The sequence below is a fragment of the Lemur catta genome, chromosome 7, assembly GCF_020740605.2.
Source record: "Lemur catta isolate mLemCat1 chromosome 7, mLemCat1.pri, whole genome shotgun sequence".
In the NCBI taxonomy this organism is placed as follows: Eukaryota; Metazoa; Chordata; class Mammalia; order Primates; family Lemuridae; genus Lemur; species Lemur catta.
The window spans coordinates 62,213,930-62,231,683 of record NC_059134.1 but is presented as its reverse complement, the minus strand read 5'-3'; the positions used below and the strand labels follow the sequence as shown (position 1 = coordinate 62,231,683).

The 17,754-nt window shown below is 37.5% G+C and overlaps 1 protein-coding gene across 1 annotated transcript; it reads right to left on the bottom strand.

Annotated features, from left to right (window-relative positions):
• Positions 1 to 13,449: 13,449 nt before the first annotated feature.
• Positions 13,450 to 14,391, bottom strand: LOC123641617 (olfactory receptor 52E5). The gene has a single exon (XM_045556499.1). It carries the CDS (start codon positions 14,389 to 14,391, stop codon positions 13,450 to 13,452), a length of 942 nt encoding a protein of 313 aa, XP_045412455.1.
• Between the last annotated feature and the right edge of the window lie 3,363 nt (positions 14,392 to 17,754).

The window sequence follows — 17,754 nt, the reverse complement described above, 5'->3', positions numbered from 1 at the left end:
TACTTAGTATGATTCATTATACAAGAGCAAAACCTTTGGGCAAGGGGGTTAAGACAAAATGCTCGAGGGTACCAGGTTCCGATTTTCCAGAAATGTATTGATTAAAAAGTACACATAATTTACATAAAACCAATCATGTACACTCCTACGCTGATAGTTTGTAGTAATTATAACATGCTCAGAGAAACTCCCTAATTTTTTAGTGTCTGTGAACAATAGTTCTACTTGAGTGAAATGTTTCAGGAAGCCCTATTCTTGTGACACTTTTAATACAAAAATCCAAGAAGATTGCATAAGCTTCATAATTTACATCATCATTTACTCCCTCACTCCCTTCGTAGTCAATTTTGTACATGCCACATAGATAACTTTTTAATAAGACATTCCAAAATTGGTCGAGATATTTTAATTTGGTTTGTTAATGAAGATGAACTTAATTTAATAATTTAATAATATCTAAGCTAGTTAAACCAATCTTTTTATCCTGTAAGATTGATTCATGTTGGGGCAGTTGGAAGATTGAGCAATTTTCATGCCAATGACCTTTATTTATTTATTTATTTTTTGAGACAGAGTCTCAGTCTGTTGCCTGAGCTAAAGTGCCCTGGCGTCAGCCTAGCTCACAGCAACCTCAAACTCCTGGGCTCAAGCAATCCTGCTGCCTCAGCCTCCCGAGTAACTGGGACTATTGACATGCACCACTCTGCCCAGCTAATTTTTTCTACGTATTTTTTGGTTGTCCAGCTAATTTCTTCCTATTTTTTTTTTAGTACAGATGGGCTCTCGCTTTTGCTCAGGCTGGTCTTGAGCTCTTGATCCCAAATGATCCACCCGCCTTGGTCTCCCAGAGTGCTAGGAATATAGGCGTGAGCCACTGTGCTCGGCCAGAGATGTCTTCTTGAATAACTTACAATATAGGGTTGAGGGAACAGATAGTAGCTACAAGTGAATGATCAACCTATGAATGTAGAGAAGCATTACCTGCCATCTAGAGATTGCAACATTCTGAGCCAACTTGGCTATGGGACCAGTGAGTGAACAGGTAACAAGAGGATTTCTTCTTATGGCAATACCTTCCATAACTCACAAATTGTTCCTTTGAGGCATTTCCACTAGAGGTTCTCCTTTGCTACTAACACCAGGACAATACTAACAGACCAAGTTATATTATTTATCAAGGAGGGGCAAAGAAGAGTAGCATAATGAATGACTAATAAATAATAATATTTGTTGAATATATTGTATATGCTTTGCATGATTTTTTTCTTTCTTAATCCTCAGTAAAACCCTATGAGGTAAATTGTATTATTTGATCCATTTTATAGATTGGAATATCAATGCTCAGAGGTTAAGCAAATTGTCTATCATCAAAAAGCAATAATTGGAGAAGACAGAGTTAGAGAGCATATCAATGTGATTTCAGAGAAGAGCTCTCTGTAGTAATATTATATCTCAGTCTCAAGTAGTGCCTATGGAACAAGTAGTCATTTGCAAGAGAGTGTAGACTTCCATAATCTGTGGATACATAAACTATTAAGGACAGATCTAATAGATTTTGTCTGTCCTACTTTTTGAAACTCATTTTTTCAGCAATCATTTTATTAAAACACTGCAATGTATACTTTATTAAAATATGCTATGAAGAGTGCAGTGAGGATGGCTTTCATGATGCTTTTAACTGTAAATGTAACTTTATAGAGGTTTCTGAACACAATAAATCTTCAAAAATTACTACAATTATGACTAAATCATTTATATTAACTGCCAAAATTTTAAATAATGATTAATTTTCAAAATACTCACTGTCTCATTACATATAACTATCTGATTAGTGTTATAAAACTGTCTGAAATAAATATGAAAGATCACTGTATGTAAACCATGTCATTCAAAGTTCAGCAGTGGTTGCAGTAACACATCATCACAGAACTAGTTTTCTGGTCTAATTTTACAGAGGTTGCAGCTATTACTTTGTGTTTTTATTTTTGGGTTTTCCTAGTGATTCTGTGAGTAATTCATCATCTTTTCAATAATCTATTCTCTGCCTAAAACACCTAGAAATATTTTTTGTCAATTGATGTAAAAATCTTGGTTGAAATAATAATTAAAGATGTGTGATGGATATTTCATGTAGTAAATAAAGGTTTTATTTAACAAAGATGAAAGACATTGTCCTGTGCTTTCATAAAAGAGGAAAAAGTGATAGTTATACTAATGGTGGAGTTATACTTCCTGGGTTAGAATTTTAGCTTCACTACTTGTTATATGGGAAGCATTTATCAGAGGTTTTTTTTTTTTTTTTTTAAATCTGTGTACCTTTCTTCCCCTGGAAAACAATCATATTATTAGCACGTATTTCATGTTTATTGTGTATGTTAAATGATGTAACATAAACAGTACTAAGCATAGTGCCTGACATACGGTACTTTGTAAATATTATTTGTCACTATGAGTAGAAAGTGCAATATAGAGAGGAAAAGGTAGGCATTGAACCTTCCTTTAATACAGTTGTGGTCAGTTCCAAAGAAAGGGACTTTCTGGGTGCTATAGGATCCTCCAATGGTGGAGCCTAATATAATCCTGAAGGTCAGGTAAAGGCACTCTAAGTAAATCTAAGTAGGCTGAATGAGAAAGAGAAAGAGCATCAACTAAGCAAAGAAGAATGAAAAGAATATCCCAGGCAGTGACAACTGCACAGGCAGAGGTTTTGTACTAGGAGAGAAAGCACATAGTGTTTTGAAAGGACAAAGAAGGACAATATTACTTTGAATAAAAACTGAGGTGTTTTCATGATTTAATAGAAATCAACTCAAATCTCAATTTGTGCCGTTATCCATCAGAAAAAACTTTATTAAATATGTGTTTTTTTTTTCATTTTTAAAATCAATTTTTATTGCACAGTAAGTATAACATGTCTTGGAGAAAAACAGAAAATAGAGACAAGCTAAAATAAAAATAAAAACACTACATTCCCACCATGAATTTTAATACTTTAGTGCATACGCTTTTGTGTGTGTACATATTTTTTCAAAATGAGATCAGTTTAGTAATTTGCTTTTTTAAATTAACAATATTTACCTTATTTCAGTAAATCTCATCTAATTCCTAGATCACATTCAAATTTTCTGTCAACCTAATTAAAATATTTTTTATAGTTGGCTTTCCCAAATCAGTAATACCCTTTCAGAAACATTTCCTCCCATCTAATACCTAACTACAATCAAGTATTCTGTTGACCAAAGGATATTTTTCTACAACCAGTGCTCCCAAATCAGTATCTCATCCAGAAGGACCACATATTGCATCTGGTTATGTCCCTTAAGTCGTTTTAAATATGATACTTAAGAAAAAAAAAAAGGACACGGGCTCATTGCATAAATCAGGCCACTTGAAGTGTAACATTTCTGGATTTGAATGGTTGCTTTCAAGAAATGATTGAAGTTGTTCCCCTCAGCCTTGTATTTCCTACAAACTGGATTTATATCTGAAGGCTCAATGGATTCAAGTCAAACACTTTGGGCTAGTACACATCATATGTGACGTTGTATTATACTTTATGTTACCTTATATTAGATATAATATTATGTATTGTATCTAATATAGATATGTATTGTATCTAATATAATGATACTAATGTTGATCACTGGATTAGTGATGATATACATGCTGGTTTTATCAAGTTCATTTTTAAAATAGACTTTATATAGTCTATTCCAATGCCTACCAATGCCATACGTTCTAATATTTTATCCCATTCACAGAAAACTAATTTTGGTTTCCAAATATGCTCAACTTTTTCCCAGTGGCTTTGTATCTTAGAATATATGGTTATAGTGTATGAGCAGAATATGAGGCTGGTATGAGATAAAGCAATGTGGTGGGCTGGAGCCAGAATGGGAAAATTTTGAATGCTAAAATAAGGAAAGTGAAGTTCACAAGGATGCCTTGGATATTTTTAAGGACAGTGACTATATCAGATTTGGGTTTTTAAAAAGATCACTCTGGTAAGACTAGAGCAGGCAAAATCGGAGACAGAACCATTTAGAGGCTGCCTAAGATCAAGGAAGATTTGAACTAAGGAAGCAGGAAAAAAAGGAAACAGGGTTAGTGAGGCATTTAAAAAAAATATCTTCAAGTTTGCTGATTCTTTCTTTTGCTTGCTCAAATCTGCATGTGAACTCTAGTAAAATTTTCATTTGTTACTGTACTTTTCAGCTCCAGAATTTTATTTGATTCCTTTTTATAATTTCTCTCTTTAATAACATTCTAATTTTGTTCATATGTTGTTTTCTTCACTTCATTCATGTCTTCCTTTAGCTCTTTGAACAACTTCAAAACAGTTTTTAGGTCTTTGTCCCTTAAGTCAGGCATCTGGGCTTCTTCAGGGACAGTTTCAGCTGATTTATTTGGTTCTTTTGAATCGGTCATACTTTCGTGTTTCTTTGTATGCCTTGTGATTTTTTTTTGTTGAACACTGAACATTTGAATCCTATAATGTGGTGACTCTGAAAATCAAATTTTCCTCCTGCCTCTAGGTTTGCTTTATTTTTTTTTTTTAAATTGTCTCTGTGCCTGGGATCAGAATCAGCCTAAGGTGAAAGCCTAAGGTTTTCTCAGGTCTTTTCTGAGCCTGTGTATTTCCCTGGTTATAGGCAGCAGCTTTCTGCTTTCCCTTGCCTAAGTGTTTGTTTTTGAATATACTAATCCTTAAATGACTGATTCCCAAATGGGGTAAAAGAGAAAAGAGATTCCGTTCTTTGAAAACCCCTGGAAGTACAAACAGTTTGGTTACATGTAATGTGTTTGCCCCCCCCCCCCCCCCAAGCCAGGGCTACAAGCAAGCCCTTCTTTCATAAAAAAAATAAAACAAAATAAAATAAATAAAAGTAAAATAAAATAACTCCCCTGGAAGCAGGTTTAGCTGGTGGCGGTTGACACAGTGGCGGCCAGCCTCTCTGCTTACACCTGTGATCAAGAGCAGCAATCAGCGATCAGAACATAGCTGGTACTTGGAAGACAAAGTTCTTATCGCCCACCCTGGCTCCAGCAAGCCACACCAGCAATGTGTGGACACAGCTGCCTGCCACAGGGTTGAGGGACTGTGAATAGGTGGCTGCTATCACCTTAAAGGCTGAGGGTGAAATTTACCTCAGTTTACCAGCTGAACTCTCCTGGAAGACGCAAACATTCAAAGAGGACCCAAGGTTCCAAAATCATTAGTTCGGAGAGTTTCTGACAGTCCAACTGTTGTTCAGGTGGAGGGATGGCTTCCCTGTGAGTCCTGCTCCATCAGGCTTAAGCGCAGAGGCCCCTTCAGGCCCACACAGGCAGCCGACCCGGAGACCCAGCTCCCGATGAGCGGCTCAGAAGAGGACCCCGGACAGCAGCGGGTCTTCTAGTTCACACAGCCTGAGCTGCGGGCGCTGATGGGCCAAGGCCCCTCGGGGCAGCGGGCAGCGGCGCCGGCGCCGAGAGTCCCGGGCACTCTGTTCGCGCCCTGCCCGCCACCTGGAAAGTCCCTCGCAGGCCGCCGTCGTCCGCCGAGCCTGCCGATTGGCAGAGGGGAGCAGGGGACCTGGAAGGTGTCTGTGTCTGGCTGCTTGTTCCAGTGCCACTGGGCCCCTCTTTGGTTTGGGTTTCCTAGCGGCAGGACCTCCTGGCGGTGCAGAACCCTGGCAGCGGCCTTCCCCTGTGCTCGTAAGTCCCGAAGCGGCCGGGTGCGGGCTGAGGCGGGGGTCTCCATATGGAGCCCCCTTGGGGCCCGGATCTGCAGGGACCTGTGCGGGATGGGGGCCGAGAGGCTGGCCTAGGCCCCAGGACGCCTGAGGAGCCCTTGGCCTAAACGTGTGTTATTGTTGCTTCTCTGACTCAACCACGCCTCCTTCAAATCCAGATTTATTCAAATATTCCAATATTTGGTGAAATGGTAGACATCTGGGAGGTTCCAACAGTCGAGAACTACTGTAGCTACTGAGCAGCATTTTTTCTCTCACAGTATTATAATTTCAAGTCAGCAAATCCATTTCTTCTCCTTTTTCTTCGGTCTTTTTGTTTGTGGAAAGTATGACCTCTCCTTTTCCAATTCAGAGGCACTACATTTTGTTACTTATGTTCTCCACGTAGCATTAACTCTTCAAAGAACATAGGTTTTCCGAAAAGACAAGAAAAGGTACTGACTTTCTGTTCTCTATCAACTCTGAAAGGCAATGAACAACTAAATTTCTGGCTGCTTATTTGGAAAGAAAATGGTGGCAAGGATGGTGACATTGGCCCCCTCAGGAGAAATAGGAAGTTGAAGACAATCTGTGCTGCCAGCTAGGGGACTTGACAAAACAGTTCTGGAGGAACTTGGAGACCGTAATACAGCAGATGTTGCTAAGCAATAACATTGTATTGATCTTGTCTCAAAAGATGTCATGAAATAACAGAAAAAAGAAAAAACTTTTCATAAACCATTAAAACATGGGAAATCATGTAAGAGGTTTTATGGAAAGTATTAGCATGTTAAGCTAATTAAAAATGTATGAAATACCACATTAATCTGTTCAATCAGATTAATTGACAATCACTGTGTTTAAACTTGAGAGAAAAGATCAAATATGATTCATCTCTGCTTTTGGTGAACTTATTGTATAAAGTAGGGCACAAAAACTTAAAACAGAGTAATGCCAGTGTAATGTATCTGCAGTGGTTTGAATGTGTCCCCCAGTGTTCATGTGTTGGAAACTTAATCCCCAATGCAACAGTGTTGAGAGTTGGGTTCTTTAAGAGGTGATTAAGTTATGAGGGCTTTTTCTTTATGAATGGATTAGCGTTGTTATCATGGGAATGAGTTCATTATAAAAGTGAGTTTGGCCTACCTCTCCCCCTCCTCCTATTCCTCCTTCTCTCTCTTTCTCTTCACGTTCTTGCTCTCTTGCCTGCCCTTCCACCTTCTTCCAAGGGATGACACAATACAAGGGCCCTCACCAGATGCAGGCTATTTGACCTGGGACATCCCAGACTCCAGAACTGTGAGCCAAATAAACTTCTGTTGTATTACCTTATAGAGACACAAAATGAACTAAGACAGAAAATTGGTACTGGGAGTGGGATTGTTGCTGTAACAAATACTTGAAAATGACTTTGAAACTGAGTAATAGGTAGAGGCTTGAAGAATTTGGAGTAGGCTACAAAAAGTCTAGATTGCTGTGAATGGAGCATTAAGGGCATTAATTATTTGTATTAGGAAAAAAAGGGGAGTCTCAAATCAGTGATATAAGGTTCTGCCTTACAAAAGCAGGAAAGATGGGCAAAATATATCCAGAGAAAGTAGAAGGAGTAAATAATACAAAATAAGAGCAGAACCAATGAAATAAAAAATGAACAGGAAAAGGAAAACAAATTAAACCAAAATGTGATACTTTGAAATAAATCACAATATGATACATTTCCCTATATACTATCCAGTCAAAAAAGATAAAAGAAATACAAACACAAATAGGTATGCATGCATGTACATATGTACACACCTATACACATGTATATACATGTACACATATGTATTCACACATGCATGTATATATATTACATATATAGGTGTATATATATATATATATATATATGTACACGTATATATATTATCATGACTTGAGGGGGGTGAGGATCAAATGTCTTTAAGGTTGAGAATTCTTAGGACTTACTCTGGGATCTGTTTTGTCCTGATTCCATAGATAACAGAGTTGAGTACAGTGGAACAACTATATATAGATTGACCAGAAATATACAAATGTAGCCAGGGACGCTCTGACCAAGCAGTGGGTCAGAAAAGAAAAAAACCTCTGGGATGTAGCAGATGAGCATGATACAGACAGGTGAGACACAGGTATTGAGAACCTTGAATAGGGCATTACATGATGGTAAACTGAACACTGTGTAGAGTGTCTTCATATAGCAGAAACTGGTTGCAATAAGGTCAATGAATCCCACAAAAAAGGCAACCATCCCAAATAAATTATTGGTCTTGATACTGGCACACGAAAGATGGGCAGTGACCAGCACTCACCATGGGTGAGGCACCACAAAATGGTAAGAACAAGATTAGAAACACAAAATGGATGATGAAGACTAAAGATTTCACTATCATGGCTATACTTAGAACAGCTACCCCCTTGTTTGTGGGACTCATGGTATATCTCAGGGATTGCAAATGGAACATAGTGGTCTATGGCCAGGATTGTCAGTACCCCAGACTCTGGGCCAGAGCACAGATAAATCATAAACATCTGTATCATAAACTAGGTGCACACCAAAAAGTATTATTTCCCTGAAGTTAAACTAGAAGATACCCAGCATCTTGGGGATAGTAGCAGTGGACGGGCTTAGGTCAGCGGAGACCAACATTGTCAGGAATTAAAACATGGGCTGATGGAGACTAGCCTCAGCATTAATTATAAAGATAATTAAAATGTTCCCCAGAAGGGCAATCAGATATAGAGCACATAAGGAAAAAATAATCCAGATGTAAAACTTCCAGACCTGGCATTCCCAGAAGGACAAAGGAGGAGGGATGGAATTGGGGGGTATTGTGAAAGGTCATCTTCATGGTTTCTGGCCAATTTTCTCACACTGTGTTAAAGCTTGAATCCCTTTCATATCATTTTTTCAGTTCATGGAGAGATGGTGTCAATTCTCTGCGTTAATACTCAGCAGAAGACCTGGAATGGAAAGGGATAAAAGATTTAAAAGGCTCCCAAATGCGGAACTTACCAGTTTCTTGACATCTGGTTTTCGTGTCCAAGATACATCCCAAACTTGATGCTCTGCTACAGTTCTAGGTATGCTACAGTTTTACTTACATTTTAGAGGGCCTTCTGTAATGTCACAATGGAGAGTGGATTGGAGGGGGAAGGTTAGAGTTTGAAGTAAGGCGAGTGAAAGATGATGCTAGCTTGGTCTAAGTAAATGGTGATGGTGACAGAGAAGATGATATATAAAATAAATTGTCAGAGAACAGTGTTTGATGTGATTTGGGGGATAGAAAAGAGTGATATCATATTTTACTTCCAGGATTCTGTGTTGGGCAAATGAATGAATATTGGTACTATTAACTGAGATACAGAACATAATAGGAGACAGTTTTATTTATTTATTTGAATTGGTGAGTGTAGATGTTGACATCATTCTGAAATATGTAGTTATGGAGTTTATATTGAATCAAGGAGAGATCCTCAGTAGGCAGAATGTTGGTTAAGCTCCCATCGTTGTTGAAGCCCAATTTTTGGACATAAATGAGTTTATACAGTATCAAAAATTGTATGCACTTGAGTCTAGGAACTGTAGGATCCCCATTGTGATTGAGTTGTGATATTAAGATATCATATTTTGTTCTTGTCCATGTTCCAAATATTTCAATCTTTCGAAAGTTACATTGGGATGGATATCACGATGGTAAATGAAATTCTCTGGGGTCTTAAAGCCTCCTCAGGTAATGAAACAATCAAGAGATAAGGGAAGAGCCTATCTCAGAGAGGACAAATCAAATATATTCAGGGAAAAATAAGTCTCATAAATGTGCTATGCAGGGAGTCATGGAACCTCTCCATATAGTTATGCTCCTGCCTATTCAGCTGTATTATGAAAATATTAAGTAGTTCAAACAGTATAATTAAGCCGATGGAATGTTTTCTATGGGACTTGGGCATATTTTGGGTGGGAATTATTCTATCTAGCACACCTGATATATTCTTTTCCTCTCTAAGCTACATTTATAGGCTGAGATCTGAATAAGCCATCCATAGTGGGCTTTTAAAAGAGACCAATTTTATTGGGCCTACATAGTACAAAGAAGGGTGTAGTGATGTCAGCTACCCACAACTGCTCACGTCTTCCAAATCCCTCCTTTTATCTCAATGTCTGGGAGTTCTCCCATGGGATGGATATCATTACTATGGAAATTACAGTTGTGTTTCCTCTTAGATGGTGCCTTGGTTGCAAATCCTTATCCCACCAGTTTGGTTGCCTTTTTGATGGAAAATCTGAGGAGTCAAACTCAGTCCCAAAGTGTCACCTAAACGAGCAGGACATAATATATGAGTGTCAATGTTTTTGTGGTGCTTTTCTGGCCCTCCTGCTACCATAGTTGGGAATTTGTTTCTCACTAGTTTGTTTCTATACTAGAAGCAGTTTATGTCTCATTGACATATATGTGTCATATGCCTAAAATCAGTTTATTTCAAAGGACATCTAATTCTTATGGACTTAAATGCTTTGTTTTGTATGTTAAAGTAAATTTAATCTCACTAAAAGTTAAAACATTTAGATGATCATTAGTGATTGTTTAGGACAAATTTGTTCATTTCACTTCCTTTTTGCAGTGTTTATTTGCTATCTATAAACAGATATTTCCTCTTTTTTTTTTTTTGAGACAAGAGTCTCACTTTGTTGCTCTGGCTAGAGTGCAACCTCAAACTCCTGGGCTCAAGTGATCCTCCTGCCTCAGCCTCCTTAGTAGCTGGGGCTACAGGTGTGAGCCACCACGCGTGGCTAATTTTTTTGTTTTTGTTTTTAGTTGACTGTCTAAGTTTTTTTCTATTTTTAGTAGAGATGGGGTCTCGCTCTTGCTCAGGCTAGTCTCAAACTCCTGCCCTCAAGCAATCCTCCTGCCTTGGCCTCCCAGAGTGCTAGGATTATAGGCATGAGCCACTGCACCCGGCCAGATATTTCCTCTTATTTTCTTATTGTTACTATGAAGGAAATCCCAAATTAAGTTTAAGAAATCTTTTTTACAGGTGCACTCCCCTTCAAAGCACAACATTTGAAAAAGGGGAAATAAAGTTGCCATCTATGAGCTAAATAATCCAGTGAATGCCATGATTAGAAAGAGATTTAAGGAAACCTAAAAGGGAATTTAACAACCCTCAGGCAAATAGGGCTTCTGTGTTACTTGATTGAATGTAGCTACAAAAATAACAAAAGAAAGCAAACAGATGGGTGAGGGTTGTTTAATCATATAAACACAGAAAAGAGGACAACATATATTAACCCATACCCAGATACTGAGAATATAGTTTCTTTGTCCTAAAGAAGCACTCCATTTAATGTAACCGTGGCAATGTGGATTTTGCTTGTTTAGCTGTGTTTTCAGGTGAAATTATTGAGAATCTTATTCTCATACACAATGATCAGTGAGCATCACAGTTGCTCCTGATGAAAAGCATTCAGCTAGCAAATCTGGTGACTGTGTAAAAACCCAGTTTTCAGTAGCCTTGGAATTTTGAAATAATAGCAAAGTTGAATCCTTTTAGATTGGCCAGAAGCATGCTAATGTTTCACAGACCTGGACTCAACCAAGGTGACCAATATCCAATGCTTAACACAGCATTTGGCACAGAACAGCAGACCTACTCCTTTTGAACCTTGCAGTGTTGATGGCGTTGTACAAATCCATTTTATAGAAAACTCTAGAGTGCACATGTAGTAGTAACATTCATCGGGTGTCGGGCAGGTGGGAAGGGGAGGGGCAGATGGGTATATTCACACCTAATGGGTGCGGTGCAGTGTGCACCGTCTGGGGGATGGGCATGCTTGAAACTCTGACTGTGGTGGGGCAAAGGCAATATATGTAATGTAAACATTTGTACCCCTGTAATATGCTGAATTAAAAAAATTAAAAAATAAGTAAATGAATAAAATAAAATAAAATAAAATAAAAATCTCTAGAGATTGATGAACTCCATAAACAACTTTTCCTTCTTGGGATGTCTTTCAGCACACTGCTGTTTCAAGCATGCCCCATATGTTATAGCCCTTGGAACATGTGCTTGGTGATGAATGGGGTTTTCTCTTAGATATTTTCTTCTATGTTGCTTAGAAATTACAGTCTTCTGTCACTCATTTCCATTTGGATTACTCACTTTCTGGGCCAAATGACATTTAGCAAAGCATCAGAAATGATGCAGGAAAGCTCTCAAATGGTAGAAGTTGTTAATGTATGATACCAAAATTAAGTAGTCTGGTGGTTAAACATATTTGAAAAGAGTAGAGTGAGCAAAATTGAATAGATAAGAGCCTTTAAATGTACAAATGTAAATATTCACACTCTAAAAAAATAAGATTTTAATAATTAAAATAGTAAATAATAAATTATAATTAAAAAGTGATATCTCATTTGGAAGATAACTGCAATGAATTTTTGTCATCTTCATTCATTAATTGATCCATTTAGTTTTATTAATTCTTTTTTGTGTAAATTTCACAACTTCTGTTTAGGAAATGATCACTTCACCACTTTTTCTTTATACATTTACACAAAGTATCATTTATTCAGTTTACTTCCTCCTGTCTCAGTTTATATTGCCTTCACCTTAGCCCTGTTCTCTGCATATTCCTGCTTATCCTACCTTGACTTTCAACCAGGGTTCCATTTCCAATTAGGAGCCACATTCACATTTTTGTAGCTGCTAGAATACTCAAATAAATCAATTGTCTTATTTAGCTTCCATAGCCTAATGAGAATGACTTTATACTATTTCAGCAGCCACACTACTACAGTCTTCCCTAATGCTCACCCTAACAAGGACTGTGGGGAATGGGGTTTCCCTGAGTTTTTAAGCCCACATAGAGCCCTCTTATAGTGTCCTCACTGAAATGCTCTCTGACAAAGGTAAGGGCCAAGAGGTCTATAAAGAGCCCCATGCGTTGGGGTAATCTGGATTTGGAGACCTCATTTCAAACCATTTCAATTCTGTACACTAGAATTGGATTTAGGAAACTAAATGTATGTACACTGGAAGTCACAACCATACTATAACTACATTTAATAAGCACTCCTTTATTTATTCCCAAATCTTTTAATGTTTTAAAAGCTGCAAAGATTTTTCACAATAGTCTTTTTTAAATTCACAGTATCAAATTAATATTGATTTATAGCATTTTATGGGCAGGGGTATTAAAGTTCAAAGAGTTCTAAGTGAAATTCTCAGGTCAAACTTCTAGGTAAGGTCATAGCCTGTATTTAAATCTAGATCATGTGACTCCAAATTAATTTCTCTTGCCACTGTATCCTGTTTGGTTTTGATGAAATCCTGCATTCTTTGTACCGTTATAAACTTCAGCTTCTGACATGTAAATGAAGAGAATCTACATGTAGAAAAGTTATTCAAGGCAATTATTGGGGCAACAAGTTTTTGTAAAACTTTTTTCTCTTTTTAGGAATTTTGAAGTATTAGTGGGGTTTAAATGTGAGTATCTTTTTTACTTTTAATGGGGCAGAGTAGAGAGATTGTTTTGGAATCTTTGAGCTATGCTTTCCAACATGTACTGAAATCATAAGAAATGGTAGGAAATATAATGTGATTGGCTTGTGTGGGAATGCCAGAGGAATTTAACAAAAATATTTCCAATGTTTAGTTCTGTTCTGATCTCATTATTGTCTTACTAAACTTGGAAGATTCACATGGGGAATAAACGTCAATAGCTTTTATGGTTAAGCATCCTAAGTACCCGTTCTCTTATCTGTTTTGTCCTGACCCCATAGATAACAGGGTTAAGGGCAGGGGGAACAACCACATAGAGATTGGCCAGAAGAATGTGGATGTAATGAGGAATATTGTGGCCAAAGCGGTGTGTCATGAAGGAAAAGAGGGCTGGCAGGTAGAAGGCCAACATGACACAGACATGGGAACCACATGTGCTGAGTGCCTTGAGCCGGGCATCCCAGGATGGGAGATGGAAGACTGCTCGGAGGATTTGGACATAAGAAAATCCAATCACAGAAAGGTCAATGTATCCCACTGAGAAAGCAATCAAGCCATATATAACATTGACTCTAATATTGGCACAAGCTAACTTTGCCAAGCCCATATGTTCACAATAGGTATGGGGAATAATCCGGACACCACAGAAAGGCAATCTCAGGATAAGAAATATGAATGGAGTCACAAACACCAAAGTCCTGACTATGATGACTACACCCAGAATGGCTATTACCTTGTTGGTAAGGATCATGCTATATTTCAGAGGGTTGCAGATGGCAATATAGCGATCTATGGCCATGACTGTTAGCACCACTGACTCCAGACCAGTACATATATGGATGGTGTACATCTGTGTGATGCAGGCACCAAACAAAATCTCTCCAAGATTAAACCAGAAAATGCCTAGCATCTTGGGGATGGTGGCTGTGGACAAGCCCAGATCAGTGCAGGCCAACATGGCCAAGAAATAAAACATAGGTTGGTGGAGGCTGTGTTCAGTCTGTATCACAAATAGGATAGTGATGTTCCCTAGGAGGGCTATTAGATACACTGCAAAGAAGGGGAAGCCAATCCAGATGTGCACATCTTCCAGCCCTGGGATCCCTATTAGAAGGAAGGAGGAAGGGTGGAACTGTGTGTTGTTGGTATGAAGCATATCGGTGGGCATTCGTTACAGACACGTTTCTTGCAGGAGTTTTCTTGCTTCCAGTGAGAAACCCTAATTTCTTTCATAGTATGTTGCCTATCTCTTGAAGAAATAGAAAATTCATTCTTTAATTCCATAATACAGCAGAGAAGACCTAGAAAGGGAATATGAGGGACGGTTAAAAAGATAATCTCTCTTTGAAATATTTGCCTCACCTACATAGAAAACCATGCAGAAAATTTCCAAATACAGCAATCATGCACTTCCCATGTCTTTTGTCCCTTCAGTCTCTAAGGAAGAACCTGTATATGACATTGAATTAACATATAATTATTACTAATTATACTTGTTAATCAGAATGTAAAGAATAGGCCGGGCGGGGTGGCTCACGCCTGTAATCCTAGCACTCTGGGAGGCCGAGGCGGGTGGCTTGCTCAAGGTCAGGAGTTTGAGACCAGCCTGAGCAAGAGTGAGACCCCGTCTCTACTAAAAAAATAGAAAGAAATTATCTGGCCAACTAAAATATATATAGAAAAAATTAGCGGAGCATGGTGGCACATGCCTGTAGTCCCAGCTACCTGGGAGGCTGAGGCAGTAGGATCACTGAAGCCCAGGAGTTTGAGGTTGCTGTGAGCTAGGCTGATGCCACAGCACTCACTCTAGCCTGGGCAACAAAGTGAGACTCTGTCTCAAAAAAAAAAAAAAAGAATGTAAAGAATAACCAAGAGGAAGTGTGTGTGTGTGTATGTGAAATATCACTGGACTGGACTGGGATTTAGGTGGAGATGATGACTCAGCCAGTCTGGTGGTTGACGGGTATGATACCTTCTTGCAAAGTAGACATGGAAAATTAATAAGAAGCTATGTGAGAGGGAACCCAGTAAAGGTGGAGGATTGGCTAGCTAGTGTTTGGATCTGAGCTAAGGAATGAAATTAAGAAATAAAACACATTGGGAGACTATTACATAATTCCAGGGAAACAATGCTCCCTCCTAGAATTGCAAAGTCCTTTCACTCACTGTGTTATATTATCAGAAAACACTGGATATTCCCAGATATTTTGGAGAGCCTTTTGTGATTTATGGTCTTCTTTTCTGCCTCCTTCATGCTGTGTTATATTAATACAAATGAACAATCCCTTCACGCCACCTGGATAGTGGCAGTGCCAATGTCTCTATCCTCTTTAAAGATATCAAGGTCAGATACTTACCTTCCTGATACAGTGATAGACGATATATATTTAAGTTGGCAGTAGGATAGTTTACTGTCACAACTGAATCTATCTTGTATGCCTTGGAGTGGAGTTTGGGTTGTAACTGACCCTGTGCTATAGATGCAGTCTATAACATGAGGAGCCTGTGAGGTGCTTGGATCTGTGCAAATGAGACTAGGACATGACTAGAAACTTTGCTGTTCCAGGCTGTATTCTGTTGTAGGCTCGGGCCCTGGATGGAATACATACAGTGATTAGATTTGTTGGATCCCTGACAGTGCCGTATCTAGGCCAGTGGCATATGTTGTGTTGTTTTGATGCTCCCTTGGGGGCAATTAATTCTAAATATGGTGATACTAATCTTAAAGAAAAAAATATTCCTGTGACTTGGCTATAACGCAGGCCCCAAGAACTGCAGTGGAAGTATAGTGGCATGTAGTATATGCCCAGATCATGTCCAATTTTCTTTAATAATATAGTGTTGAAGTCACTTCCAAAGATGTGTCATGATTCTGCTGCAGAGAGGGAAGCTACTTTATAATTTGTTCATTCCCTGGGTTGTATCGGTCCAGTATTTTTCTCCTTATGGAGACTGGTCATTTCAAAGTCAGTATCAATACTTTTCATCCACAATGACCATTAATTAGGTTCACCTTTCTATTTACCTCTACCCCTGCCCCAGCATCCAATACTAGAAAATTCTTTTAATTTCAATCCCTACTAAGAAAGAATAATGACTTAGATGGTGTTAGAAGAAAAAAAGTATAATTGAAATTATGTGCCAGGAACTTTCTCAGTGCTTACAAGTACTATTTTATTTAAAGATTAAAACAGATCTGAGATTGGTACTTCTGTCCCCATTTACAGAAGAGGTAGATGAGGCTCAGGCCAAAGGATTAAAAACCATATCTTACTCAATAGCTATTGCAATTAATCAGTATGTAAACTGATTTTATATGTAAACTGGAGGTAATAATATTGATCTCATGATCAGTATATCACATAGGGCTGTTCTGAAAATTAGAAGTTATAGACATATGATGTGCTTTCTCTACCTTGGAAATAGATTTTAAGGAATTGTAACCATCATCATTATTATCACTGATGATAAGGTGGAGAAATATTTTCCCAGACCGTATATTTTCATCCCATTGTCATTTACTATTTTTAAATTCTTATTATTTCTCATGAAATGTATTTCATATTTCTATTAAAGTATAACATCTTTCCAGCTACAATGATTTGAAAACTTCGAATAATTTTTCATTCATTCTAACTTCTTCTCTTAATAATTATTATGCCCTGTTCTGTTTTTGAAATTTCTATTTCTATATTTATTTTATTTTTATATCTATTTTTTATTTTCACTGATATATTTGAATTGATTAACATTGTTAATTTGAACTATTACCAAATTGTAGTACTTGATTTTTCAGTTTTTGTATTTCCTCCAATCTAATGCTTCTAGAGGGGTCAATCATAAATGCCAATAAGATAATCACCAACCAGTGGTGGAATACAATTATTATTAGCTTGAAACATTTAATTTCTATATGGTTATTCACAAAGATTAAAAAATACACAAAGTTTATATATCACAATAGTATTAATTGTTTTAATGAGTACTCTATAGAGAGAACTTTGTTGGCAGAAACATTAAAGTACAGAGCCAAATTATTTAATCTGTCAGTGAAATAAGGAAGAGTAAGTAGTGCCTAAATTTGGTAAAATTAAGAATGCAGTGGGAAAAATTCAGCTAAATGAGCAAAGTTTATGTTTAATTTTATATTTTCGCTGTTTCCTGTGAGTGTAAATCCAGGTCCTCTACTGTGATATACTACTTCCGATGCAATGGCTGTTATTTTTAACCTTAAGGCTGTACTTGTTACAAGACCTATATTTTCTAAAATATGAGCTTTGGTGAATTGTATTGTTCACTTAAAATTTTAAACTAATTTTGGTGTAGGAATTAGAAATTGCTTACTAACTTTTTCACAATTAACCATTTAACTCACAATGACCTTTATAATCTTGCCATAATTAAACTCAACAATTGAGAAAATATATAATGATTCTCTTATCAATGAAAAAAAACATTTCTAGACTCCCTCAGAGTCTAAGATAACTTTTTCTCTTTATTAAATGTACAAATAAAATAA